The following is a 27778-nucleotide window of genomic DNA, read 5'->3' as shown; positions in this document are numbered from 1 at the left end:
CCATACATATGTAATTAACAGGAAGAAAAAAATCTAAAAAATTAAATTTGAAGCACAAATGTAACATGAACCAGCATGTTTGTGTCTTGTTTCGGGGGCAGAACCTCAACAATTAATGACACAGAATAAAATGTCACCATCAGAAGGAAGAGTTGCATTTTATACCCATGTCTTACACAGAAAAAGCTCTAAGCCCTTGGTGAGCATCCATGGATTTAGTTCACAAGCAACTGGGAGGCAGGAATGTCTGGTCTGTTTAAGTAAAATAAAAATTGAGATTTCTTTGCAGAGCAGCAGCAGAGGAAGACATTGGGTCTTTGCTGTCAAGTTGGTCTTTGAAAGACAATCAGCCTTCCTTCAGGGCCCCTGATCTAGCGTGATGCAAGGGGTGATGACAGTGAGGTTTCATCACAGGGCCATAGAGACTAGATAGCTGGGACACTACAAAAGTTACCTTCTGTCTCAGAAAAAGGTCATAGAGACAGCAATGACATTAGTGTACTAAAGGCCCTAGGCACCCTCCTTGACCAAGCAATACCTCATTGAGTGCACAGGGACTAACATGGGCAGGAAAGAGAAAGGGTCAAACTTTTATCAGCGTTTCCTATCTTATTGCAATTTTTATGAGCTGTTTTCCATTCATTGCCTTCAGGTCATTGATGGTATTTCTGGATGTATCTCTCTGTCTGCTGTTATTGGCTGATTTTAATTCATTACCTTATTTCATTTAACAGCACAAGTGCACTGAGGCATAGTGTTGCATACATGCTCAGCCTATTATCTCTAGAAATACTGAAGCAATGTAGAATGAATTAAGATTGTAGGCTATGGAGGCAAAAATAGCTTCATATACCTTCAGACCCCGGGAATCTATGAACTAGAGAAAACTGAAGAAGTCAGTTAGATAACAAGGCCAAGTGGAATGAATCTGGGGAGACACTATTTCAGACTATGGAGAAAAAAGGCTTTTTTGCCATTGTAGACACTCATAGGAATTGTATGTTGGAACGGTTGAAAGAGATTATGTTAGAAGAAATGGCAGATATATAACATTTTATTGATGACCTGTAGCTAGAGAGTAAATACCTCGCTGCTCTGAATTCTATAACTCAGTAGAATTTATAGAAAGAAAACCTTTGTAAATTTCATGGCTGCTAGTGATGGTGTCATGCTTTCAAACTGTGTGGCTTGGAGCTGGAGAGATGGCTCAGTGGTTAAGAGCACTGTTGCTCTTCCAGAGGACCAGCGTTCAAGTCTCAGCACTTGTGTAGTGACTTAGAGCCATCTGTAACTCAAGTTCAAAGCTATCTGACTCTCTTTCCTGACCTTCGTGGGTAAAGGGCATACATGTATACACATACATACACATGAACAAAATAATCATATAAATAAGTAAATCTTAAAATATTCATACTATGTGGCCTAAGAATCCAGTACCTGGTGTTTGTTTTCTGTTTCAACTAAACAAGGTTTCAAAGGCAGAGCTTCCCAGTTCAAATTTCCAAACATTGTCTTTGTTGTTTGTGTAAGAGCATCTCCGAGGCCAACACTTCCCCATCATTGGAATACCTGGAGAGTTCAGCATTGCAGGTGGGGCAGCTGGAAGTTACACTTCACCTTCGCAGTTTGCCCGTAACTGTCACTGCACTGTCACGATGCGGCTTAAGAAGCGGGAGATGTGCACATGTGGTTTATTAGCACGCGTGTTTTAATGGGAAATTTGTAAAAGTCCCAAGTTAGATTTACATAACTTCTTAGAGGAGGGCTTATTCATCTCTGGTTCACAAGTCAAGTCCAGCCCGCCACAAAACTCTTTAATCCTGTACACCTGGCGGATTTTTGCTCGTAACCCACAGAAGCCATCAAGCATTCTGATGGGCTGTTTTCAGTGGGATCAGTGTTCGACTTGGTTTTCTTTACAGACTTCATATACATTATTGCTTTCCAACACTATCATCTTAGAAAACAAATAGAAATATACTTACGATAAAACAATGACTGATTTTCTTGAAATGTTTAGGACCAGCAAAACAACCACACATAAAAACAATATATTTAAGAAACAAAAATAATAAGTGAACAATTTAAATTACACTCTTAAAGTAATAACTTCAAGGTTCCCCAGAGACGACCAAGCAATGAAGAAAAATCTCAACACGGGTACAGCAGATTTCTGACTTCCAAATTTACAGGATGCAGAACTGAGCTCAGAATCTGGGATTCTGCAACTTTGGAGAACAGACACTGTCAAAAAATCACTTCTTTTCAAAAAAAAAAAAAACAAAAGAGCAATATTATTTTAAAAGTAAGCAAACAGTCCAAAGGAATGGCTAGGAGGAAAATATTTGTGTTACTCTTTCCACCAACGGGAGCTACACAGTCTGCTGGTGAAAAACTTGAGACAAACAGATGGTTTTCATTTAGTGGCTGGTCCCCCATATCTGTGTCAGATAAAATCATAGCACTTATTATGTGTTACCATGGATACCATGAAGATACTGCCATCCACTAATACTATTAGAGGAAGACAACATAGTTTTCAGGGACTAGTCCTGTTCTGCCTTCATAAGTCGCCTTCAGCCACCCTGGTTCCACTGATGGGTGTACTGGTCAAAGGAAGAAACAAACGAAGGTTACTCGGGTGACCCAGCTTCAAATAATCACTGTAAACTAATGAACCAATGATCACCTAAGAATCTATGCACACAGGTTATTGGGGTACAGCCTTTCCAAAGTTGAAAAGTTCTTTGTACTCACACAATTAGATAAACTGTATTTGTCCAAAACACCACCCCCTCCTCTATTTTTTATAAACAAGGTGCACTTGCCTGGCTGACCTTGTACGACTCATTATGTAGCTTCTGACTGTTCTCTAACTTTCTATCCCGCTGCGCTTCCATGTCTGGTTTGTTTCTTTCTTGTACAGTGAGTAAATGCTCCCAGAAGGGAGGCTGGGATCTAGAAAGGGTATTGTGTTCACTAAGGAAAGCCTAAGGAGCTGACCCTGTCTGAGTGCCCGGCCCCGTGGCCCTGCAGTAAACCACAGTCATACTCACCGTTGGAGAAGACGGCCCCCTGGGGGAAGGACAGCTCATGGCTGTGCTCTGCTTTGCAGGAGTACATGGCTTTGGCTTGGCTGAAAGATCAAGGCAGTTTATAAAACAACACTCAATTCAAACATAGCGAAAACTACTCTTAGCTAATGTTAATGTTAATTAGAATATAAAATAAAATGTGCACAAGGAGGTCTACATCAGTGAGTTCTTCACAGACTGTTGGGATCTTTATAACCGTGCTTCACTGATGTATTGGAAACCCTTCATCCTAAGGAGACAATGCAACTCCTAATGAATAGCAGAGGCTGGTTTTAAACATGCTGCAATTTGTTAGAAAGCTGAAGAACAGGCTGCTCTTTCCCCCTCCCTTTAACTTTCAGGTTTCCTCAGCCCCAAAGATATGGTAAATACATTGATTAGTGGTGATGTTAGGATAGCAGCTGAGGTTAGCATTGAATAGCCAGCAAATGCCACCTCATTGTCTGAGAAGAGAGGGCCACAGAGGCAGGCTTTGCAACCCAGAAAGGTATTTATGTACACTTTAAAAACAACAATAGCATGCGCGTGTGCACAGACACACACACATGTGCGCACAGACACACACATACACACATGTGCACAGACACACACACACAGAGACGCACACACACACAACAAACCCTACACCTGGTACTACATGCTCTGTGCAGCCAGAGAGTCTGGTGTGCTAAGAGCAGACAGAATTTGGGGCGTTTGTGTAATGTCTGATCTAGAAACAGTGGCGCCAACACTAAAGCTCCACCATCCAATGCTGACCAGAAGTACGTCACCAACAAGTCCCCTCTCTTCTGCCACATTAAATTGTGTTCCTAAGACTTGTGACTTCTGGACTCTTCCAGCAGCAGAGCCCAAGACAATGTCATTTCCGGTTTTATTGATTTGATGGCTTCCCTGGCATCATCCAACCTCTCAGTTTCCTGTTCTGGTCATCGGCCATCTTATTATCTACAGAGCAAGCCAAGGGCAATCTCACACCCATCAAAACCTGACAGTGTCCTAGCCCCTTTGGCATTCTTCACAGCTTCAGTGACTGCAGGCCAGGCTTTCTCAGGACAACAACTAAACTCTTCGTTTGTTCTCTGCCTGGCTCATAAGTAAAACCACTTTGTCCAGACCACTGTGCTGTCTCTTTCTGCTACTCTCTAAATTCTGCTGCCAGGCACGGCCCCTGCACCTACGCAGTCACTGATGGCCCCTCCACCTACGCTGTCACTGATGGCCCCTCCACCTACGCAGTCACTGATGGCCCCTCCACCTACGCTGTCACTGATGGCCCCTCCACCTACGCTGTCGCTGATGGCCCCTCCACCTACGCTGTCGCTGATGGCCCCTCCACCTACGCTGTCGCTGATGGCCCCTCCACCTACGCAGTCACTGATGGCCCCTCCACCTACGCGGTCACTGATGTCTGTAGGTTTCTCCACGACGTAGACTGTCATACTCTCTTCCAGCACTCTTTCCAAAGTCTCACCTGTCTCCCACCCAGTTCCTCAAACCCAAGTCAGAAACGTTCCTGTCTCTGTTTATAAACACAAATAGAATTTAGAAACTAAGCGACCATTTTCCTGATGCTTATCCTCAGACCCTTGGCACCCTTCTCTGCCCACCTCTTCCTTGCCCTCTGTATGCATGTGTCCATCCTGAGACCAGTCCTGAAAAGTCCTGCTGACAGGTTTCTGCCAGTTCCACCCAAAATGCCCGACTATCCTCTCTCTGCCACAGTCTGAGAAGTCACTTGTATGAACTGTGTGCATACTTTATTGATTATTACTCTCTGCTCAATGGCAACCAGGGCCCACGTGGTTCTCAGAGGAGAGGCTTTTGTTTGGCCAAGGCTATCCACTAAAGTGATGGTTAGACATCTCCTGCCTCTACTCATGCTACCATCCTGTCCATAACAGGGTCTTTGTGAATTCTTCAAAAGGAACACCAAATAGGTAGGGGAGAGGCCTGGAAAGGGCCCCATGTGCATCTCAGTTCCACTCAACAGTACAAAAGGCCTCACAAGAGTCTTGTGTGCTTCACGTTCAGAATCGTATTAGAAGCTTGAAAATCTCACATGATTATAATTTCTAATTTCAATTATAATCTCAACAATAATAGTTATTTTGAGGTAGAGAACACCTCTAAGACACCTGCCATATATTTCAGAAACATTAGTGTCTATATTCACATCCAGTGTGGTCAGTGCAGAATTATGACCTTCATTTAAATAGGGAGCATGGACTACTGAAATGCATGACTGTGGGGCACTATAAATGGTGACCCAAAGGTTTGAATGAGGGCTCACCTGCCCCTGAGGGGGATGTGAGGGTCACTGTATATGACTCAGTGAAAATTAAGGATGCTGTCTGTGGGTACTGGGCTGGTTGACAAAGGGAGCCTGTGATGTGGGATGGTCTTTCTGTACACTGTGAGTATGTGTTGCTCTCACTGGTTGATAAATAAACCTGCTTTGGCCTATGGCAAAGTAAAATGGAGCCAGTTTGGAAAACCAAGCAGAGATACAGGAGAAGGGCAGAGTCTAGAGGGAGTCAGCCAGCCACTGAGAAAGCAAGACATGTTAAAAAAAAAAAAATAAGGTAACAAACCATAAACCATTTGGCAAAGCATAGATTTAAAAAATGAGCTAATTTAAATGTAAGAGCTAGATAACAATAAACCCAAGCCATTGTCTAAGCATTTATAATTAATATAAGCCTCTAAGTAGTTATTGGGGAACTGGCAGGAGGGAGAGAAACCTCGGATTACAAACCTGGAAGTCTCTGCTGAAGCCTATTAGAATGTAAAGGTATTAAAATGCGTAGGCTGCTTGGTAAACATCTAAGTGTGCTAAGTGTGTCTTTTCACAAGACTGCTTTATCACTTCTCCAAAGCTTGCCTTGCCAACTCTCCTGGGCTATCTTTGTAATTATAGTTTTAGTCAGCTTCCAAATCTGTAGGCTCTTCCTCAAACACAGATTCAACCAAACACACTGAAGTATTCAGAGAAAAATGCATCTAAATGCATCTGTCCTGAACATATACAAATTTTAGATTTTTTTTGGTCAGCTATATCAATTGTTATTATGTTATTATGCAAATGCAGTGCATGACATATGAGAGGGTGAACAGCTATGAATTTTGTACCCTAGAAGGACGGTCTTAGAATCAGTCTTTGTATGGACAGTGTTTTTACGCAACAGAAAGACTACTTAGCACTTCATACTAGAAGGGCTCCATCTAGTGGAGCAATTCAGCCATACAGTGGCTTTCAATCTTCCTAATGCTGAGACCCTTTTAACATAGCTCATGTTGTGGTGACTCCCAAACACAGAATTATTTCATTGCTACTTCACAACTATAATTTTGCTACTGTTATGAATTGTAATGTAAATATCTAATATGCAGGATGATTTTAGGGACCACGTCCCACAAGTCGTGAACCCCTGCTGGGTAGACAGGCAGAGTGCAAGGTTAAGTCTCTTCCACTAACGCCAGAAAGCAGCAGCAATCGCGAAGAAATGAAGTTTGTTGTGGTATGCCAGCCTTCTTGGGAAGAAAACGGGTGAAGATATCTGGACAAATGTATGCAAGTGCTGGGTTTACGCAGTGTAGCAATTGTCCTACTGAGATAGATAGCAGTGTGATCCCTCATCAGAAGTTAAAAACAAACAAAAACAAGTTTGCAAACTATATTGGGACTTTGAACAAGGCTGAACGGTTTGAAGGCCACCATAGCCCCTAATAACTGGCATGTGCCTACAACTATCCTGGCTGAAGGGAAGACACAAGTCTTCCCTTTGGCTATGAGACTATTGAAACAATGGTCTCCAAGGAACTGGAATTCCTCCAGAGTCTCACGGGGAAGGAGGAAAAAAGTAGAAGCCTGGTATTCCCAAAGTGGGACCTTCTCTTCCTGGAATGGATTTTACACAGTTCTGACAACTCATCAGACCACCATGTAAGAAGACAGGGATGATGGACCAGACCCCACCCCACCCCCACCCCTTGACTGGGACTGCTTCATTATGCAGATCTCTTGCCTTCTCTTTAAACAGAAAACCTTTGTCAGGACCCCCAAGATGAACTTGTTAAGGGAATGAAACCAGACCCCCTTTTTGCTCCTTTTCCTAAATGTGGCCACATTAAATCTCCTTTTCACCATTTCCTGTCTCTTTAATTAGCCTACTGAGGACAGGTGGACAGGCCTCATTTATCTCATTAAAGTTCCAGGGTATGACTTGCAAAAGCCCAAGTTTTAGCCCTAACAGTTCCAGGGATATCTAAGGATTGGTGTGTGTTTAAGACAGGCTTGTTGGGAAAGTTCACGCACTTTTGTAAACATGACAGAAAACAATAGACAACAACAACATCAACAAAATAACCAAAAAGAAAAAAAAACCACCAACCCTCCCCCACCAAAAAAAACCCCCCAAAACCCAAAAAATCAAAATGACATCCAAAACCTTTGGTTGAATAGCTTTCAGAAGAAATAGACAGCAATAAACTATTCATGATGTCTTTGTTTCATGGATGTAGTTACCCAGCTGTAGAAGCTAAAAACATGCTCCAGTCCAGCAAGAGGAGAGAGACAAGTCTGCTCAGGTGTGACCTCATTTACATGCTTGTTTGGAATGCCTCCTCCAAGAGGAGAACATAAAGAAACCGGCCATTTTCATGCAATTCCATTATTCAAATTAAAACCCAAATTCCACTGCAGATTAGAGGAACTGGGACAGGAGGAGGAAGGAGGAACTGGAGAAGGAAGCAGAAAGGAGCAAAGACCAGAAGACTAGAAATTGAACCAAATCCTGTTTAGAAGGAGCAAAGGAAAGGCTCCTGGGCTTGCTAGCTCTGCAATCCTGCACTGTATTGTGCAGTATTTTCTAGAAGATTTTCTTCCAGAGGAAAAATAACTTTTAAAAGTCAAGAATATATTTTTGGCAATTACCCCCCAAATGACTATTATCAGAAGTGTACACAGAGACAACTAATTACAGAGATTTCCATTCTTAGGAAATTTGTTTCAAGTCCTCATTCTTTTGGAGGGGATCTGCAGGGTCTCTGTGTTTGGGTGGAAGCCTCACCCCAGCCCCTGGCATCCTTATTCCCAAAGAGTCTGAAATGTTTGGGTTAAGGCTTCACCCCAGCCCCTGGCATCCATATACCCAAAGAATCTGGAATGTTTGGGTTAAGGCTTCACCCCAGCCCCTGGCTTCCATATACCCGAAAAGTCTGGAATGTCTAGGTGGAAGTTCCATCCCAAACCTCCTCCCCTATGAATTGCCTCAGTTCCGACTCCACACCCCTGAGGAAGTCCGCCAACTGACAACCCCTCCCCAAAGATGCTCAAGACCACTCCCACATGGGATTTAAACTGCCTCCCCTTCCCCTCCAGGGAACAAATATGGGATTTCTAGTCTTCCTTCACCAGCTCCTCTTTAGTGGGGCTGGAAAGCCATCGGAGCATTGGTATCCATTAAACTTGGGCTTTTTCTAATTTGGCTTGATTTGGATTATCGCATCAGTGAAGGGGCTTATTAGAGTACAGAAACTTTTCCTCATGTCTCTCAGGCTGGCCTCAAACTTGCCACGTGGCCAAGGCTGATCCTCCACTTCCGATCCTCATGACTTTACCTCCTGCATGTTAGGATTATGGGTGTACACTACAGCATCTAGCTTATTTGGGGCTGGATCAAATCAGCCAGCACCTTGTGTATGCCAGGCAAGTGCTCCATCAACTGATTTACAGTCCCAGCTACAATCCTTTCCCAAACATTTTAGAGGAAAGGTATCATGGGAACAATATGGTATGATGCTATTATCAGAAGTGTTCTTCCTGGCTAAGGCCACTGGACTCTGGCTTATTTCGTTATGAGAAAAGCTGAGGTGGAGGCCGCCACAAATTATGTTATATCAGCACAATGTGGTGATATTCCTACTACTCTATTTATTGTGTTAAAGCTTTTGAGAACTCACCGTCCTGAAGAAACCGGCTTGAGGGGCCCAGCATTTTCAAACAGTTGAGCCTTTGCTGCCACTCTGAAAAATATTTTACAATGCACTGTGTAAATTTTAAAAACAATACTTAAAGAATCAGAATAGTTTAATATTTTTAAATGAAGTCAATCAGAAAAGTCCTTCTGTTCAATGGGATATTCAGTATTATTGAGCAAATAAGACAAAACAGGAACTGCCACCTAAATTGGAGCCGCAGTGGAGCTGTTTTTTGCTTTAACGTAAAAGGGTTTTGGCTGCAACCTGCATCTCACAGAGCACGAGACTCTAATAAACCTATAGCTTGTTTCCTGGGGCTCTCACTGTCCTCTTCCTTTTTACCTCAGAAAGCAGGTCACAGCATAGAGAACATTCATTCCCTCCCCACGCAGCTCCCAGCAGAAAGCATGTTATTGGCTCCTGTGCGGTACCAGGGAAGAATCAAATAATCCATCAACATGACAGAAGAGGAGCTGTTGCTCATTCTGCTAGCACAGGGAGCTATGATTATTTCCTGTGTTTCCTAAGGCAGAAGCCTTTGCTATAAAGCAAAAGGAAAAGGCTCTGAAAAGATGTCTACTCAATGAGCTTGCTAGTTTGCATCTTGCTTCAGTCACAGAGTGTGTGTGTTCGATGGTGGGGAGGACAGTGAGAAACTAGTAGCTAGAAAATGGGAGCAACTGCAGCTACAGCATCCCTGATAATCACAGTGTTTCTTAAACTCACCAAAAATATTAAATTCCATGAATGAGTCCCTACTTGATTTTAAAATGCCTTTTTAATCATTATAATTAAGTAATTAAATTATTAATTTATTTACTTTTTGTGTGCAAGGGGAAGTCACAGGACAACTTTTGTGAGCTGGTTTTCTCTGTCCACAATGTGGGTCCTGGGATGAAACTCAGGTCCTCAGGCCTGGTGACTATCACCTTTATCCAATGAATCATCTCACTGGCCCCAGTCTTTAGTTAGAACTCTTTACAAACCCACAACAGACAATCCTGGGGCACCCCCCCAAAAAAAGCAACAAGCGGAAGACAGAGGTCTTGTCTCCTAAAGGACAGAGGGATGTTCTGTCATCTTCTCTGAGTGTCCATTTGAACCTAAATTTGCTTTTGTGGCTTTGGCTGAACACCAAGCAGGCAGACTTGCAAACAGATTCATCTAACTGGAGTTCTATAAGAAATGCTGGGCACACTCGTTAACTAAAGATGTAGAAACACAGTCGTGGGCAGGAGGACGTGCAATCCTGTTCCTGTGGAGGTGGACTTAGTAAGTGATATACCTTATTAAGCTTTCTACAAATAATGACAATATCAGGAACACTCTTACATAATAGATGGGTATGGCACAGAGAACCTGAAGGTCAGGGGACCCAGGGCTCGTCAACTTTCTAAACATCTGTTCTTGTCTCTGAAGAGACCGTACTCGTAGCTCTTGCTCATACTGCACACTTGAAACGAGACCGTTAGAAGAGACCACACGTGTGAAGATACCTAGTGTGAGCACACAGACAACGGGAAAGGCGCAGCATCTGCCGTGAACATGAAAGCAGAGGGAGAAGCGCTTCCTGTCTGGATTTTGACGCCTTCCTTCTTCAGGCTCCCACTCATTCCTCCGCACCCTCGCACCCTCACTGCTTCCATTTATATAGTTATATCCTACAAACTTTCTACTTCTGGTGACTGCTTTGTTGAGAAGTGCTCTCTTCCCATTGCCTTTTGTGATCCTGGTTGTCTCTAGCCTTGTCCCATCAGTGAGATCTCAGACAGAAAACCCTCACTTGCAGGGAGCAACTATGCTGGGGGAGCTTGAAACTGAATGTGTGGCTTTAATGGAAAGGTCCATAGCTCCAAAGGCATACTCTCTCTTACACATCTATTTTCACATCTTCCGTTAAGCCACGGCTCTGGTTGTGGGATAGCCTTTAGTCAATAACCCATGAGGTCCATGACAGCCTGCACCTACAGTAACTCTCACGTTCTTTACTGAAGAGGACAGAGAGCTCAGACGTTAAAGCTACCAGCTCTCTAGATGAAACAGTTAACTACAGGACCCCTGGGTTCCTTCAGGACAGACTCAACCCCTCTGCACCGTTAGGAGACACAGTGAATACAAACTCATTCTAACTCACACTGAGCCTGGTCGCTGGTAGCCGTTGCTGGAAGCAGTGTCTAGCCTTAGCCTCCTGCACATTTTTGGAGGCAGCTCTGGGTTTGATGTGACTTTGGGTGAGTCTTTGGAACCTATAGAAGTTAAGCTTTGAATGGATCCACTGTAGCTCTTGTTTCCTAAAAAGAAAATCCAAGAAAACATACAAGGTACTATTAGTCATAATAATAGCAAAAGCACGTAACAAGAGGAAGCATCTTCCTACAAGAAATGGGAAGGTACAGAACGTTCTTTGGATACAGCAGTCCATCACTTAGGGAGATCAAAGTCTACAATTACAAGACCTCATTCCCCCAGAGATGGAAAGATTCAGGGGGAAAATGTCACAGCATACGTAAAGTTTTAAATCCAAGCTCAAATACAAAGTAGAGAAGTTTCACTGGTTCCTCCATTAACATTGTCCCTGATCAGTCCCCTTCAATGTCCAGCCAGGAACAGTGGGACAATGCTATCCAGCATGGGATCCAGGCCTGCTCACCTTCAGCTGCAGAGATAGATCTGAGAGAGGAGGAGGCAGAGGCTCTTTTCAGTCCCGAGAGCCCATAGGGCCCTTTCTTGACGAGGTCTATGGGGGGAGAGACATCACCCGGGCTGGTGACCGAGGCCACACTCTGGCAGTCTGACTCCACATCTGTTTTGGTTGCATCTTCTCGAGAACTTGACTCTGGGCTAGTTGTCCAGAGACCCAGACTCTTGCGTCCGTTGGAAGATGACGGGGATGCGATCCAGGGAATACCACCTGACTTCTCCCTGGGCTGGCAGGAAGTTGACTTTGTGGTGCTGTTTTGCTCCGAGGAGTGAGAAGAGAGCGACTCTATGCTGCCCATGGGTGTGCTGTCTGGGCTGCTGCTGTAGGAATCACCTGAGAGGAGGCAGGCAGGGGCAACAGTGGCAACAGGTCAGGAACGCGAAACGGCATGGCCAAAGCCCTCCTGCCCTCAGTCCACTGTGCCTTTCATAGCCGCCCACCCCACTGATGTGGTGGGGCCTGTGTGGTGGGCCCTGGTGCGGTGGGCCCTGGTGCGGTGAGCCCTGGTGCGGTGGGCACTGGTGCCGTGGGCCTTGGCTTTGCATGGTAGACTATCCTCAGCACTAGAGGAAGGCTTTAAAGTTCGCCTTTGATGGTGATGAATGTGATTTGAACACAAGTCTCCGGGATGACTTTCTGTAGTCCTGTGAATTAGCCACTCTAATGGAGCATTGTGGACTGAACTGAAGTTGGACAAAGACTGCCTGTGACATAGGACTCAGCAGCAAGAGAAATAGGCCTTTCATGATAGTATATATTTTTAGAATCAATGGAAGAAATAGAGACGTATTTTTGCCTTTTACTTTTCTGCTCACAGGTGGCTCTCAGTCACAGGTACCAGGTCTGTTCAAAGGCACCACTGAGTTTCAGCAGCAAATTACAAGCTGCTGACAGCCTAGGAAAGAAGCTTTGCTTTGTTTCATTTCCTCCTGTGAATACAGTAACACGTGAAACAGACCGCTGACTGGAACGTGGCTCATAGGGAGAGTGTGTCTAGCCTGCACAAACCCTGGGTGTAAGTGCAAGCAGGGAACAAAAGAGCAAACAAAAGCTTGGGTCACTGGGCTAATTCTTTACTGTTTCTAGAAGTAAAAAGTATCATAAGTCAGAGAAATCGCAGTGAATCTTGAAAATATACCTAAGTCAGATTTTACTAGACCATTTTCTGTTAACTATGGACCATGGGAGAATACCTGGAAACTGGTAGGAAAAAAAAAACATACATTGAGAAAGACCATAGATCAGTGTCTGTCATGGGCTCAAGTTGTGATCAACCCCAGCTTGAGGCGTGGCTCAGAAAAAGAAGTTTGCAACTTCATGTGCGCTGTTGGTTTTCCTTTTGTTTCTTTCCTCTTTTGGGGACAGTCTGACATCCAAGAGCTGATTCTTTAAGAACACAATGTGAAAGAAAGCCAGAAAATGTCTTTTCAGTATGACAAGCTCTGGCTTTCTTATTTGCTACTCTAACAACAGACAAAACCTGCCACAAGTAGCACCCGGTGTCCTTAACCACGACCCCAGAAAAGAAGCAGAGAGCAAACTAGTTCTTTTTCCTTTTGTGGCATTAATGAGTTTGCTTATCTAAGGAGTCTCACCACGAAACTGACAGGGACTGTATCAGTGCTAGAAGAGGGGTGTTAGGGAAAAAGCACCCAAAAGAACATCTGCTCATTCCTAATTACCAAGAAGCGAGGTCAGGATAAACAGAACAAGAGAGACTCTGCCCTCAATGGAGCACACTTACTATCGGGCTCTGCCAGGCATGGCGTGTACCTCCCTCTGGGCTTCCGAGAACCTGTGGATAGGCAGATGGCACGGGTCCTTCGGGATCCAGACCGAGACTGAGGCTGAGGAAGAGGAATGTTTGGGTCTGGGGCAGTATGGAAAATCTACAGAGAAGAAAAATGAATTGAGGTCAATAAGACACCCTATGCACCCACATGATAGAAGCTTCAACAGCTATGAAAACAATTTCAGGACTGCAGGGGATGCTTCATACAAAAGCTCCCCTGTGATAATTCATGATTTCTTTGGCATCTACTGAATAAAACCTCTTTATTTATTTATTTATAAACTTTGGGTTTTCAACTTTGCTGCTCCCCACAGCTTACGGTGGAAGTGAGGTCTGATAACTTTATGGAACTATGAGCAAGAGTCCACACCCAGAAACTCCGCTTCTTCATAGTGTGGTGTTTGGGAAAGTATAACCCAAGGGGAAGCTTGGGTCTGTGTGGTTTCAGTAGAGGAGCTCTTGAGATGCTGAGGGCTCCGGGCTGCCAAGGAGGTGGGATTAGCCTTCAGATGTGGCTAACTACATATTATGGAATGGTCCTTATGCAGTGACTGAGGACATCATTATGTGGTCACTAGGAAAGGACTTTGGGGAGGTATATGTGATCATTCCCCCAGAAGAAGCAGATCAGGCATAACTCAGCTTGCACAACTTCCCATTTCCATACTTACTATAAGAACTTCAGCTTTTAAGGAGAACATTTTTTAGGAGGGTCTCATGATTCAAGACTCCACTTTCTAAACATCCCCACCCTCATTCTGAGACAGGGTCTTGCATGTAGCCCAAATGAGCTTCACATTCAAAACCATGATTTTGATTCTTAAAGGTTGAAGATTAGAGTTGTGCACTTCCACTTGGGACCTCAATTCATTCTTTTATTAGGACTATTGGAATTAATATACGAAAAAAGAGTCTAATTTCAGAGGTATAAAGAGAAAAGGCTAAATCACATCGAAACACAAGCAATGCTGCAGTAAGCTGAGCACCACCCACTAAAGAAGGGAACTTCAGAAAGTCCTGGCTGGAGGAGATCTCATCAGGACACTCAATGGACTTGAAGCACCCAATAAGTAGGTGACAACGAGAGTCAAAGTCCCTGCAGAAAAGCCATCTATGAAACAGACAAGATGGGCATTTGGCAGGAAGCTCAGATCACAAGGAAAAGTGCATAGACAATACAGCCACCTTTTCATAGTGCTCAATCAGGATTTCAACCACTATGTTCTGAAACTTGATGTTCATCATGGCAGCCACAGTTTCCTCCTGCGCTCTCATCAGGGTTGGGCCAAATATGACGCCGAGATTTGAGACGGTCATGAGATTTTGTTGGCTGTGCAATGATACTCTGAAAATAAAGAACATTAGCATTCAAAGTAAATTTTCAGTAGTTAGGAAATGTTCTTTTCTATCTACCTGTGTAAGAAAAACGGAAGCCATATATGCCACTAGAGGCCAGTTTCCCTGTCAGACTTGCCTGCTCTTAATGGGTGTGAGTAGAAACTATATCGACAAGGAAGAAAGTTATTTGCAAGATAAACAACAAATTACTGCACAGTACTGGTCACATTGCTGTTTGGTAGAACGGGACTTATGCCCCTCTCCTGCTGTGCTTTGGCATCTCTTATTGAACCCCCCTTCCTCTTCTCCTTAGGTGCCAAACAGAGGGAAGTAACAAATGCTTAAAGAGAAGGAAATAATTACCTTCACTCAATCATTATATATTATGTATAAATTCACACTGAATCATCATGAGACATAACATGTTATGTCTATCAATGTCAATTAAAGATGTGGCGGGGGCTGGTGAGATAGCTCAGAGGGCAAAAGTTTCTGCTATGCCCAAGGTAAATGGGGAGAACGAATTCCTGAAAGTTGTCCTCTGACTCCACAGGGACATTGTGGCATGCCTGCACTAGCCCCCATAATAATGAAAATATGTATTTTTAGCAGGTAAGATGCTAACATTAGAAAAATAAAACTAATAACCAAAAAGGCTAAATTACTGAAGGAAATAAATCTTGGATTTTTGTTTGCTTATTTTTCCTGAATTAGATGCAATATCCATAGAAAACCATTCAACTGTTTGGTATTTCTATATTGTACTTATTATTTATTTGACCAATGAAAGCAACACATAGACAGAAGACCCTCCTACATCAACAGACAGTTAAAGAGTAGGTGAGCTGGCATCATATTTGGAGTCAAAGAAATTACTGTGGATCAGTTCTCAATCAGCTTCATACACAATTCCACTTTACTTGGAAACTCTGTGGACTGAATTCAAAAGAATCCAGACCTGGTGGTACAAAATCTATTATTCCAGACACTTTGGAGACTGAAATGAGCAAATGAGAGGCTCATACTCTACCAATGAGGTAAACCAGCTCTATATGCTGACTTTCATCACTACAGTAAGGCAGTTATCCCTTCCATACAAATACAAAGTTGTCTATCCATCCTCCATCTATGTATCTATCTTTTTCTTTTCCTTTTCCCCCTCCTTCATCATCATCATCATCATCATCATCATCATCTACTTTTCCATCAAACCACTTACCTATCTATCTACTCACCTGTTGATCTATATGAAATTTAAACTACATGAATGAACATGTATAATACCAAAGTCAGAAGAAAATCTTTAAGAAAAAAATGTGAACCCAAGGAGTAATCTTCAGTGTCAGTGTGACCTGAGGAAAACTGTTGACCCTAGTAGTATCTAACACTAGTCTTCAAACTCACCACTGTAACATGCTTAAGAGGACTGGAAAGAGGATAAACACCACCCACTCCTTCATAAGGTTTCAAGTTGGCAGGAACTGTTTCTCACTAGTTTAACAGTCACAGAGGATACAATTATCTGCATATTAGAAACATATGACACGCAGACAAACACATATCTTAAAAACAAGCTGTACACCATTTTCTAACACTCATTCAAGGGTTACGAGAGCAACCACATAGTACCATCATCAACTTTACAAAGACACGAATGAGTTTATCTTAACAAGACTGGAAAGTCATTAAACGAACAACGCGAGTTGTAGAATTACTTGAGCAGGTGTTTTATCAAGATGTCCAGCATCTCTCTGTTTTTCTCGGGCAATTTGTGCACCAGTGCATGGACAGCCTCCACCCTGTAGTTCTGGTCATCTGACTCTGTTGTGGAAAAAGGGTTACAGATGTAATTGTGTTCAAACCTGCAATGTAAACATTAGTCATGTGAACATCATAGGCAATCCGACCATTCATGTCTTAAAGTGTCGCTTCATCATAATAACAACATATTAATATGTTAACCACACCTTTTAGGCTAAGAAATGTTGAGTAAGTTTGTCCATGACTGTAAAGTTAGGGAGTAGAAAAACCAGACCACATGGTTTTGCAGCTTGTTCTTCATCACTGAACTATATCTCATCGCCTGCTTGAGTTTATCAACCAAACACAAGATAGACTTTCAGGAATGTGATGCACATGCATATACGTGTGTGTGTGTGTGTGTTTATACATGGAAAGTGTGAGTTGTAGATGTTGTCGTAGATGCCTAGTGTGCTAATTGGTATGATTCACATTCCAACATGGAATATGTTAGTGCCCTAACCCTGAGTGATCAAAGGGAGCCAGCATTCCTCTCCTCAGTTCACAGTCAAAGGAGACATTCAGTGTGACCTTCCTGATGTGCTGGCATTCTGCAAGCAGAAAACAGTGAATTCACAGTGACACTGGGAAATCTGAAATTTGAGACATCAGGTGATGTCTCAGGTCAGCTAGTCCAGTCCTGTCAGACTAAAGCTTGCGCGCAACCTGCCTGTAACATCTCAGAGGGAACTGACAGCCCCCATTGTCAGTAACACGTTTGGGCACAGGGGCCAAACCTTTAAGGCTTTTTGCAACTTCTTTCTGTGACATCACCACATCACCTAGGCACACCTGTGTGGAGCCGGAGGCAAGAACCCAGCTCCGGGATAATTCTGAGGACTAAGTCTTGATGCCAAGACTCTGAAACACCTGCTACAGATGTGAAGATAAGATTATTTAGAACAAAGGCCAGGGTGAGCAAAGGTACCCAAGAAAATCTGACTGGATAGGGAAAAAGAATGGGCTATAAATACATTAAACATACAGAGACCCCTTATTGAGTGAGGCAAAGGGGCACCTTTTAATCCTAACCTTCAAGAGATAGAAGCAGGAAACTGGTCACAAGTTCAAGGCCAGGGTGGGCTATTACATTAGATTGTTACAGTGTGAGATCCCATCTCAAAAACAACAAAACTCCATTTACCAACCCAACCACTCAACTCAGCAACCAAATTAAAAAAAAAAAAAAGAGAGAGAGAGAGAAATATCATTGTGTTGCTTCCCAGTGCCTTGACGCAGCCTAATCCTCTCTTCCAGTTAGTTATCTACTATCTCCTAGAGATCCAGAAATGCTTCCCTTACTGAAATCAGCTAAAGGAAACGTCACACTTATTAATCATATCCATTCAACAACCCAACTTACTGTGTGAATCCTTGCCTGAGACCATACGCAATAATGAGTTCCAAAGATGGAAGTAAAGAAAATCTCCCACCAAAAGCTTGTATTTGAACAACAAAAATCCACCTAGCTTATAGTCCTGGCTCTTATTGCATACTCGTGTCTGGACAAATCATTCACCTACTCTAGGTCCTGACTGGCTTATCAATAATACAAGATAATATGCCTTGGGCCCTATTCATTTTTGCAAAGATGAGTTCATATGAAGCCCATGTCAAATGGAGAGCAATCAGGAGAAAACTTAGAAAAGCGTGGTGTTAGTATGTGGTCAGTCATGATTGCTGAATTTAAAACCAAGTCACTCATGTGTCCTGACACTTTCACTGGCAGACCATGCTTCTGGGGCATTTCAGCATCTGGAAGCAAAAGAAGGGAACTAACTGGTTTGTTTGTTTGCTTTTCTTGGACTATAAAGAACAAATGATACTCCTCAATTACAGTCATATCTCATACACTTCCAACAACGAAATGCCGACTCATTGCTACATGTGCAGGTCACTATAGATCACATTATGTTGGCGGATCAGATGGCAAGCTGGCACTCTGGCTGTAATAGCTGTAAAGTATATACTAACTTCTCGGGTCTCATACATACAGTATTCCAGGCCCCAACTCCGACTTTCCAATTAAATCCACTAATTAGCATTAAGGCAGTCAATGACATAAATAAATGACATGAATCTGTGACTATAACAAGTAATGTCAGGAGTAAGGGAATTAACAGAAGAATTTGTGCTGGCTCATAATATTTGACTGGTGTTTCAGGTTTGGAAATATAATATGTAAATGTGAATACTGAAATAACTTGCTACATACATTTGTAAACATGTTTGTAACTGTACAGTTTCTGTCACTGGGCTGGAAAAATGCTTCCGTGGTTAATGGGCCTTACTGTTCTTGCAGAGGACCTGGGTTTAATTACCATCACCCATATCAGAAAGCACAGATCTGCCTGTAACTCCAATTCCAAAGGATCCACAATTTTATGGACTTCAGAGTTTTGCACATGGTGCACACAAAGTCATGAAAGGATCACCATGTTAGCAAAATTTAAAACTTTTCTCTTAGAGAAAAATGTGTTTAGTCACTCAAATATGAAATTAGAACTTCTCTCAGTTTTTTCTAATCACTTCACACGTCACCTCAATAACAATGGGTTTGGGGACGGATAGAGATGGTGGTCATAGTTTGTCTTACTAGAGAACAAAATATTTAGTTTACTTTGTAATTTTTATTGGCTTGCAAACCACAGTGCAAGCTATTAAATATCACATTGGCAATATTTTTAAGCAATATGTGAAAGAAAGCCAAAGAGATTTAAGCTTCTGTGTTTAGGTAACAGACGCTAAAACTGCCTCAGTCAGATGCTTTAGGTGAAAGCAAACTTACTGACAGCAATGATGAAGTCCTTGTGCAATTTGTAAGTCATCAGTGGTTCCGCAAGACACCTGTAAGAGAGAAGCAGTGAACATCTAGAACCATAGAAACTTCAGTCTCCCCACATTTTGAAGTCTTCTTTAAAAACCCCGTGATTGCTTTTTGCTAATGAAAGTTGAAGCAAGGACTAACAAAATAATTGTCTGGTTGGCTGTTTGACAAGGTCCTAGAAGGGAACCAGGCAGTGCTAAAATGTAGAATTCCACTGTCCCTAGGTACTTGTGCCACAGCTATGTGAAAAAAGACGCTACGTTGAGGCTGTTGCTCTGCTGGTAGAGCGCTGCAGAATATGTGTTTACACTGTGTGAAGATGTGTCACTGTGAACGGATTGATAAAGAGCTGAATGGTGAATGGCCAGGCAGGAGACGAATGGTGGGGTTTCCAGGGATAAAAGGAGAGAACTCTGGGAAGAAGAGAGGTGGGGAATTCACCGGCAGACTTGGAATAACTCAGATGTACAGAACGGGAGACGAGGTTAAAAAAAAAAAAGCCACGTGGTAGAATGTAGATTATTAGAAGGATTTAATTTAAGTTATAAGAGCTTGCTGAGAAAAAGCCTAAAGAAGCCTCCATGTCATTATTTGTGGGTTGGCAGCTCAAAGAAAGTGTGACAAGAAAGCTTGCTACAAATGGCACCCCGTGTTAGGCCCCAGATGAAGTGTTTATCTAATTATTCTTTATCAGTAAAAACTCAGGAGCCAAATATTGAGGTAAGAACTTGATTGATCAGAGAAACAGTGAAGAAGTGATCAGTGACCTCCTTTCTCTCTCCTTCCTTGATCCAAAAGGGTCAAGAATCTTTCTAAGCCCCACCGTTCTACTTCCTGTGTCTCTCTAAAACCTCTATGCCTAATTTTGGTAAACTAGTAGCTAGTTCCACTCTCTGACTCAAAATAAAGTTTATTGGCTATCTCAGGAGTGTCTGAGTGTGATCAAAACATTCCACAACAGTAGAGTGCTTGTCTAGCATGGACAACACCTTGAAAGAGTCCCTAGTACCACATGACCCAGTTATGTAGTGTGTACGTACAGTCCTAACACACATGAGGTAGAGATAAATGGATCAGAAGGTCAAGGCCATTCTCAGTCGGGGCTACATGTGATTCTTCTGTCTCAAAAATAAAAGAAACAAACAAAAATGGGTGCTATAAATTTAAAAAATCCTCATTTTGATATATTTAAAAACATACACAAAACCCCAGATATATAAGGAAACAATGAGACTAACTTAAGATTCACAAACTCCTGCAGCTTTTAATGTTACTACTGGAAAAAGCGTGCAGCAGTTCCAGAATGTGTGGATGTCAGCAGTATTGCTTCCTTTTAAGAAAGGCTGTGACCTGGGAAATGAAGTCCATGTACAGAGATTCCATGCAACATGTGGTTACTTCCCAAGGCGTCATGGCAGAATCCCAGTACTAACCCTTCCTCACCTGAGGTAGTTTTTCAGTCCACTCGTTATAGTCTTATTGTCCCACAGGTCAATATCAATGTCCATATCAGGAGGAGACTTGGGAGCTGGAAAGAATAAAATTTGAAATGTTTAAACTACAATTCAAAATATTACCTGTGTCATGATGGGAATGCATAACAATTCAAGTAGGTCAAAGGGAGGGGCATTTGCATCTTAGAGCTCCACTAGAGTTAGCCATAGGAAGGCCACCTTTGTGATCTGGTTGGGAACCCACTGCTTCTTGCCCTCAAAGGAAGGAAAGATAACACTGGTGTCTCTCAAATCAATTTCTTGTTAATGGCTGGCAGAACTGGGGCATGCTTCTAAATGCTTGGAGTGGGCCAGGATTGACTTGATCCTTACGTATCTGAGGAAGAAGGCAGTATTATCACTTTCAGTTTAAGAGAGAGGAGGCAGAGACACCGAGAAGCTAAGGAAATTCCAAGACAGAAAGATTTTAAGTGGTAGAGCTGGGATTCCAAACCAGGAAACAGTCTAGAAATGTAGGGGACGTCTATATAATCACACATATTTCTGGAACACTATGCACATTCCTGCAACACTATGAACACTCCTGCAATTTTATGCACATTTCTGCAACACTATGCACATTCCTGAAATGCTATGCATATTCAGGCAACACTATGCACATTCCTAAAACACTATGCATATTCCTGCAACACTATGCACAGTCCTGAAACACTATGCACATTCCTGCAATTTTATGCACATTCCTGCAACACTATGAACATTCCTGCAACATTAGCACATTCCTGAAACACTATGTATATTCCTGCAATGCTATGCATATTCAGGCAACACTATGCACATTCCTGCAACACTATGCATATTCTTGCAACACTATGCACAGTCCTGCAATGCTAAACATATTCCTGCAACACTAGCTAAGAAGAGGCACTTGAAAGAGTCCAACCTCACAAAAATGCTACCTCATCTGTTACAGCTCAACACTGAAACAGAATAAAAGTACTGAAGATTTAGCAGAGTGGGAAAATGTGGATTCTTACACCCAGGGTCTTGTGCTTAGGTGGCAACAACCCCACAAACAAACTTCTAGAACTTAACTTTCAATCTGATATAAGAATTAACAAAGATAGCAAATTGTCTACGTTTCAGAGAAAACTGTGTGCTGGATCACCTGTGCACATATCCCAAATCCATAGCACCCTTGTCTCAGCTAAAACTTACAAAATGTGGTATTCATAAGTTTCTGGACCTTGGAGTTCACACCTCCTATTCGGTACAGGCCTAAAATGGTGATACCTGAGGGAGGAAAATCACAAGTGAATATGGCTTAAAAAACATTTCAAGCACAGAATCTAAAAATCTCAGGCATATGCCCACGCTGAATCTGACAGCTACTTACCTAATTTTGCGGAGGAATCTTAGTCATCCTGCCCTGGAAACACCCACCCTCCACAGATGTATCAGAGCAGGCACTGAACAGAGGTTTAAAGTCTTTTGAGATTTTGAAGTCAAACTACCTACCTACTATTCTTTGAATACAGAAATGCATCCAAGATAGGAGACCAGCCAGAGAGTCCTCTGCATTTAATGGTCCTCTGTCACTTACAGCGTTATTCAAAGGCGGGGGAGCAGATGGAAGGAATCCAAGGATTCTGCCTCCCTCCTTACAAGTATAGGACAATTCTGAATGCAAATTCAAGGAACTCTGAAGCACAATAGGATTTTTGCTTTAAGCAAGAGTCTTAGAGTGAGAGAGTGTGCAGCCTCGACCTGGAGGCGGTTTCAACAGGCCGTGATTCATGCACACAGCTGAAGCCAAAGTGTGCCAAGAATGAGATGACCATGGAGAAGAATGCAATCTTCCTGAGATCTGACCGTTAGTGTTAGAAAGGAAACAATGAAAAAACGTGAAATAATAGATAGTATTTTGTATGTCAAACGGAAGTAAACAGGGTAACATCTTTGAAAAGCTATGAAGGAAGTAGTGTAGGGGCTGGAGAGAAGGTTCAGTGGTTAAGAGCACAGGCTGCTCTTGCAGGAGCCAGGTTCAGTTCCCGGCACCCACAGAATGGCCTACAACCTTATATAACTTTAGTTTCATCTAAACTGAATGTTCTCTTCAGTTCTCTGAAGAGAACTGATCTTCTCTGATGTTCTCTTCTTCCTTCTTTAGGAGCCAAGCATGCACGCAGTACATACATACATACATACATACATACATACATACACAAACATGCATGGATCACTCACATAAACATAGAAAATAAATCTTTAAAAAGAAAGTATAATTGGTTGAAATTATAGCTAGCTATATATTCACATAGCTTAAATTTATATCATGCTCAGAACTGTTCTTGGGTTGATGCCCCGGAGCTCATCACTTTCCTTTCCAAGCGAGTGGTTGGAACGAGACATACGGAAGAAATCACGTGCCTGTCTGCACACTCACCTCTCGTCTCCACAGCCTGAATGCATTTCCTCACGAAGTTGAACCCTGCTTCATTTAAGTACACTGCAAGTGAGAGACATCCTAGTTAAGATCTCATGCGGAACTTGCCTTCCCCCTTCAGCTGGCTCTGCTCTGTGCCTTCATGGAGTTTCCCACTGCGTTTACCAAAGACTTTAAACAAAAGGGAGACTCAGTCACTCCATCAAGGAAGCGCAGGACCCTACGTTGTGTCAGACCCGAGGACGGGCCACGCTGCCGTGGAGAAACTCTCCATTCTCCCTACAGACAGCACCCCACCGCTGGATAAACTCTATGGTGAACGGAAAGCGACAGCCCAGCCTTTCTTGTAGTCACTCTTTCCCCGTGGCCACGGCAACACCCGGGTCTCTAACAGAGCTCATCGGGTTGCTGCAAGCTCCGCTTCTCTTTGCTGTGGTGTCTCGATCTCAAGCCCAGTGTCATTCAAGTACATGCTTTACATTCAGAACAACTCAGACATGCTCAGTCCGTGCACTAGTAGCTCCCTAATCTCTGGTCCTGAAGCAGAAAATAGCAAATGATTTTCATTCTCTGCTAGACTTTTTTAAAAATCACTCTTTGGGCTGGTGAAATAGTTTACTACGTAAAGACCCTTGTTGCTGAACATCATGACCTGAATTTGATCCCTGAGACCCACAGGAAGAGGCAGACATTCAACTCTTGCAAGTTGTCCTCTGACCTCCACACAAGGGTCATGGCACACCTGTTTACTAACATTCAGCCATTGTTGCCCCCATCACTCTCTCCCTCACCCTTTCACTCATGAACTCAATCAATAACGCAATAAGTAAATTTGCTTTAGTTTTTAAGTTGTGGAGTTAAAAGCAAATTAAATGAATTACATAAAGGAAACCATTTAAAAAGGTCAAGTAACATCCAGAGGAAATACTCGAGAAGTCATATATTGTAATAATTTCCATCGCATAGTAAATAAGCATTTTAACATACCAAAATACTAATAAATGAGAATAATTCAAACCAATGAAATTAAAAACCTTCCAATCCTAAAATTGTGGTTAATTTTAAAATGCTGGGTAATTGAGTACATTGTTCAGCTTGTCAATAAAACTGGGCTAGAAGAATGCATCTTCAAGTGTTTTCAATAAGACTGTCCTCTAACACATAGAAAATAGTGTGGTGTAATAGAATTGATTTTGCACATTCATTTTGAGTAAAATAAGCGATAGGCAGATTATCTATCAGAGGCAGATTGAGATAGTTGGAAACAATGTCCTGGTCTTTACTAATACACCAAGAGCAGGTGCCTTGTGTAGAATTTGTCTACAAGGTCAATCTCTGGCTCCTGAACTATTCCATGGATCCTGCCCTAGCTTCCTCTCCACCAGTTAATGCATGATTATTAATCAGTTCAGGGTGTGGAAAGAACAACCAGAGTTGGTTCCGTGGAGCTGAGATGACAGCCAGCATTGTCTGGAGCCCAGCAGAGCCACGGGCTCCTCCAGGCTTTGGGGTGACGTGCTCTGACCTCGAGCATGCCCCCTGACTTCTCTGAATGAGACTCTCCACCTATAAAATGTGGGAAGTGGCACTCAGTACACACACCTGTCATCTCAGTGCTGAAGAGGCTGGGAGTGGAGGGCAGAGAGTTTAAGACTAGCTCGGCCTCCACAGTTAGAGCAGAAACCAAGAGCAACAACAAAACCTGCAGAGGAGGAAGGCAATGTTTACTCTTCCACATAAAACTTGTGTTACTAGAAATGAGGAGACGGCTCAGTACTTACAGTGTTGCCAGGTAAGCACAACACCTGGAGAAGAGAAGAAATACTGGATGGACCTTGCGGCCCACCTGTAATTGCAACCTCAGAAGACAGACATGGTGAAAGCCCAGACTAAGCTGGCTAGTGAGACTAACCTTACTGGTGAGCTCTGGATTTGACCAAGAGACCCTGACTCAGTGAATCATGTGGAAGCCCCATGGAGGATGATTCCAGACATCAGCCTTAGGCCCCACATGCTTATCAAAGCAGAAAAAGAGAACATGTTTGCTTCATGGCATGGTTTTATCTGTTTCTTCTTTTATAAACTAAATATAGTAGTCTCTTTCCTTATAGGACTGATAAAGAATGAGTTAAAGTAGCATTTGGAAAGCTACACATGGTGTTTAAGTAGAGTAAGTGCTGTGGGTGTTGGTTCTGTGCTCACACCTGCTGCTGAGTGTAGTATAATGTAAACCACTATGCATGTGTGCATGCATGCATGCATGTATGTATGTATGTATGTATGTGTGTATGTGTGTGTGTATGTATGTATGTGTGCTCCGTGGAGCAGGCTTCTTTATTCTTTGGGTACGTCTGAAGCAACTATTGCTTGAAAGACTGTCGATCAGTAGTGCCATTTTTTAAAAAGGCATATCATATTACTTAATAATAAAAGCAATTTAGGGCCAGAGCAATGGCTTGTTTCTTCAGATAGACATAGCTCAGGCACACAGCGATGAAGCCTTGTGAGCCTAGGAGGCTGCTGGAAAGATAAATTGGGCATTTAAAAATGCCCTCGTGGGTTTACTATATCTCAGTAAATCACAATGATCAAATGCAATGTCTCACTGGACTGAACAGACTGTGTACACTGTGGCTGCTTTTTACACATAACTACTGCCCTGATCTTCACAAAGAAAGACACTGTTTCTTAGCATCTTGAAGACTGATTGTGGTCATGCGATCAATGCTATCCAATGAGAAGGAATGGAAGTGATCCTATGTCACCTCCCAGATGAAGGCTTGCCGTTTTCTCTTGCCCCTGGCATAAGATCAGAACGATCCAAAAGGAGGCTACTCTGGAACTTGAGTGTCAGAGTAGAGGACTTGTGTGGACATGCACTGTGAACCAACAAGATCCTGTGCTACGGCAAGCCTCTGAGATCCAAGCGTCGGCTGTCACCAAACCATGTCCTGTCCAGATCTTACTTAATTATATGTAATTTAAGTAATTTTTGCTGTGGCAACACAGACTCAAGAAAATAAATTCGGCTTAACAACATTAGTATCCTTAAAGAGAAAAATAAGACCCTAATGATTCCAAAAATCATCTCTTGTCACTTCATAGCCCAAAGGTCTATTCAACAAGGCTCCACTAGAGAGTCCGCATTCTCTGCTGTGGTGTGGTTTCCGTACTCTACCTCCAGTTGACCTGCTGTAAGATACAGTTACAATGATGCTCAGGAAGTATCAATTTTGAGGAAGTTCACGTGATACAAAATGAGCAATTTTCTAAAGCCCTGAGAGGGTGATTTATATTGCTTTCATTCATAATAAGGAAAATTCAACTAAAGTAGCGTTGCTGCTTTTAATAGCTGGAGAAAAGACTTACCCCTTAATTTCAAAAGAGATCACCAGGGAAAGGTTTATTAATAAGGGAAATACCACCATTAAAGGGTGTGCGTGAGCTGGGCAACGGCAGCAAGTGGAGCACTTGCCGTGCAAGCTTGAAATCTGGACACCAGAACCACGTGGGGTTAGATGTGGGAGCATGTGCCTGTAATCCTAGCACTCGACAGCTATATGGGAGCCACAAGAGGTCGACCCCTGGAAGTCGGGGAGCTAGGTAGCCTGGTGTGCTTAGCGGCAAACAGGAGGCCTTCTCTCTATTAAAGCAGAGGTAAGACCAACACCACGGTTGTCCTGTAGCCTGCACACCATGCTGTGGCACACGGGTACCCACAATTACACAAACAGAGACCGAGTGCTTCTGCTAACTCTCCTCCAGTGGAAGAGAAAGTGCTCTCAGTGTGGTGTAAGAAGAAAGGCAGCTCATCCTACACGGTAGAAACATGCCATTCCGAATGTTTGCTTCAGCACAGGTAGCCAAGAGGAGCAACCAAGTGCTGTTTCTTTCCTGCCCCTTTCTGTACCATGTTGAGCCGGCAACTTCTTTGGCAGCTTCTTTGCTGAGACCTCCCGTGCTCCACCCTTGCTTTTCCCTGTTTTAGCGAAGACCAGAGGAGTATTCAGAATCCAACTGCCACCAAACTCCCAGACATTGAAACCCTATAGTACTAATGCCACTTGGCCTGAAGACCTACTAACTTAATAAAGCTAATTTAGTCCATCAAAAGTTAAGTGTAAGCATTTTCCCCCTTTTGGAAACTGTTCAGGGCTAAATTGAAACCCAACTGAAGCTTCCACGAGAATGTTTAGCAGGACAAAAGCTATTCATCTTAAAAGAATTCCCACAGCAAACGAGGAAGGAGCAGCTTTTGGCAGCTAACAAGCAACAGTCCTTGTTCTTCCCACTTCCTCCTGATTCCAAACCCAGCAGGGCCTGCCAGATGTAACCGTGGTGGTCTT

The 27778-nt window shown here is 42.9% G+C and overlaps 1 protein-coding gene across 2 annotated transcripts in view; it reads right to left on the bottom strand.

Annotated features, from left to right (window-relative positions):
• Positions 1-1685: 1685 nt before the first annotated feature.
• Positions 1686-27778, bottom strand: part of Arhgap42 (Rho GTPase activating protein 42) — a 213154-nt gene continuing 187061 nt past the window's right edge. For both annotated transcript variants that reach the window (XM_048433399.3, XM_048433405.3), the window contains 12 exons: positions 23433-23495; positions 22205-22279; positions 20976-21060; positions 19494-19552; positions 16621-16726; positions 14753-14912; positions 13520-13664; positions 11725-12108; positions 11209-11365; positions 9057-9119; positions 3057-3136; positions 1686-2606 (listed from right to left, as the gene is read on the bottom strand). In XM_048433399.3, the coding sequence (XP_048289356.2) occupies positions 2518-2606; positions 3057-3136; positions 9057-9119; positions 11209-11365; positions 11725-12108; positions 13520-13664; positions 14753-14912; positions 16621-16726; positions 19494-19552; positions 20976-21060; positions 22205-22279; positions 23433-23495 (1466 nt within the window). In that variant the 3' untranslated portion in view covers positions 1686-2517. The remainder of the gene's footprint in view (positions 2607-3056; positions 3137-9056; positions 9120-11208; positions 11366-11724; positions 12109-13519; positions 13665-14752; positions 14913-16620; positions 16727-19493; positions 19553-20975; positions 21061-22204; positions 22280-23432; positions 23496-27778) is intronic.

Source organism: Myodes glareolus, chromosome 4, assembly GCF_982192425.1.
Source record: "Myodes glareolus chromosome 4, mMyoGla1.1, whole genome shotgun sequence".
In the NCBI taxonomy this organism is placed as follows: domain Eukaryota; kingdom Metazoa; phylum Chordata; class Mammalia; order Rodentia; family Cricetidae; genus Myodes; species Myodes glareolus.
This window is presented reverse-complemented; position numbering and strand designations above follow the sequence as displayed.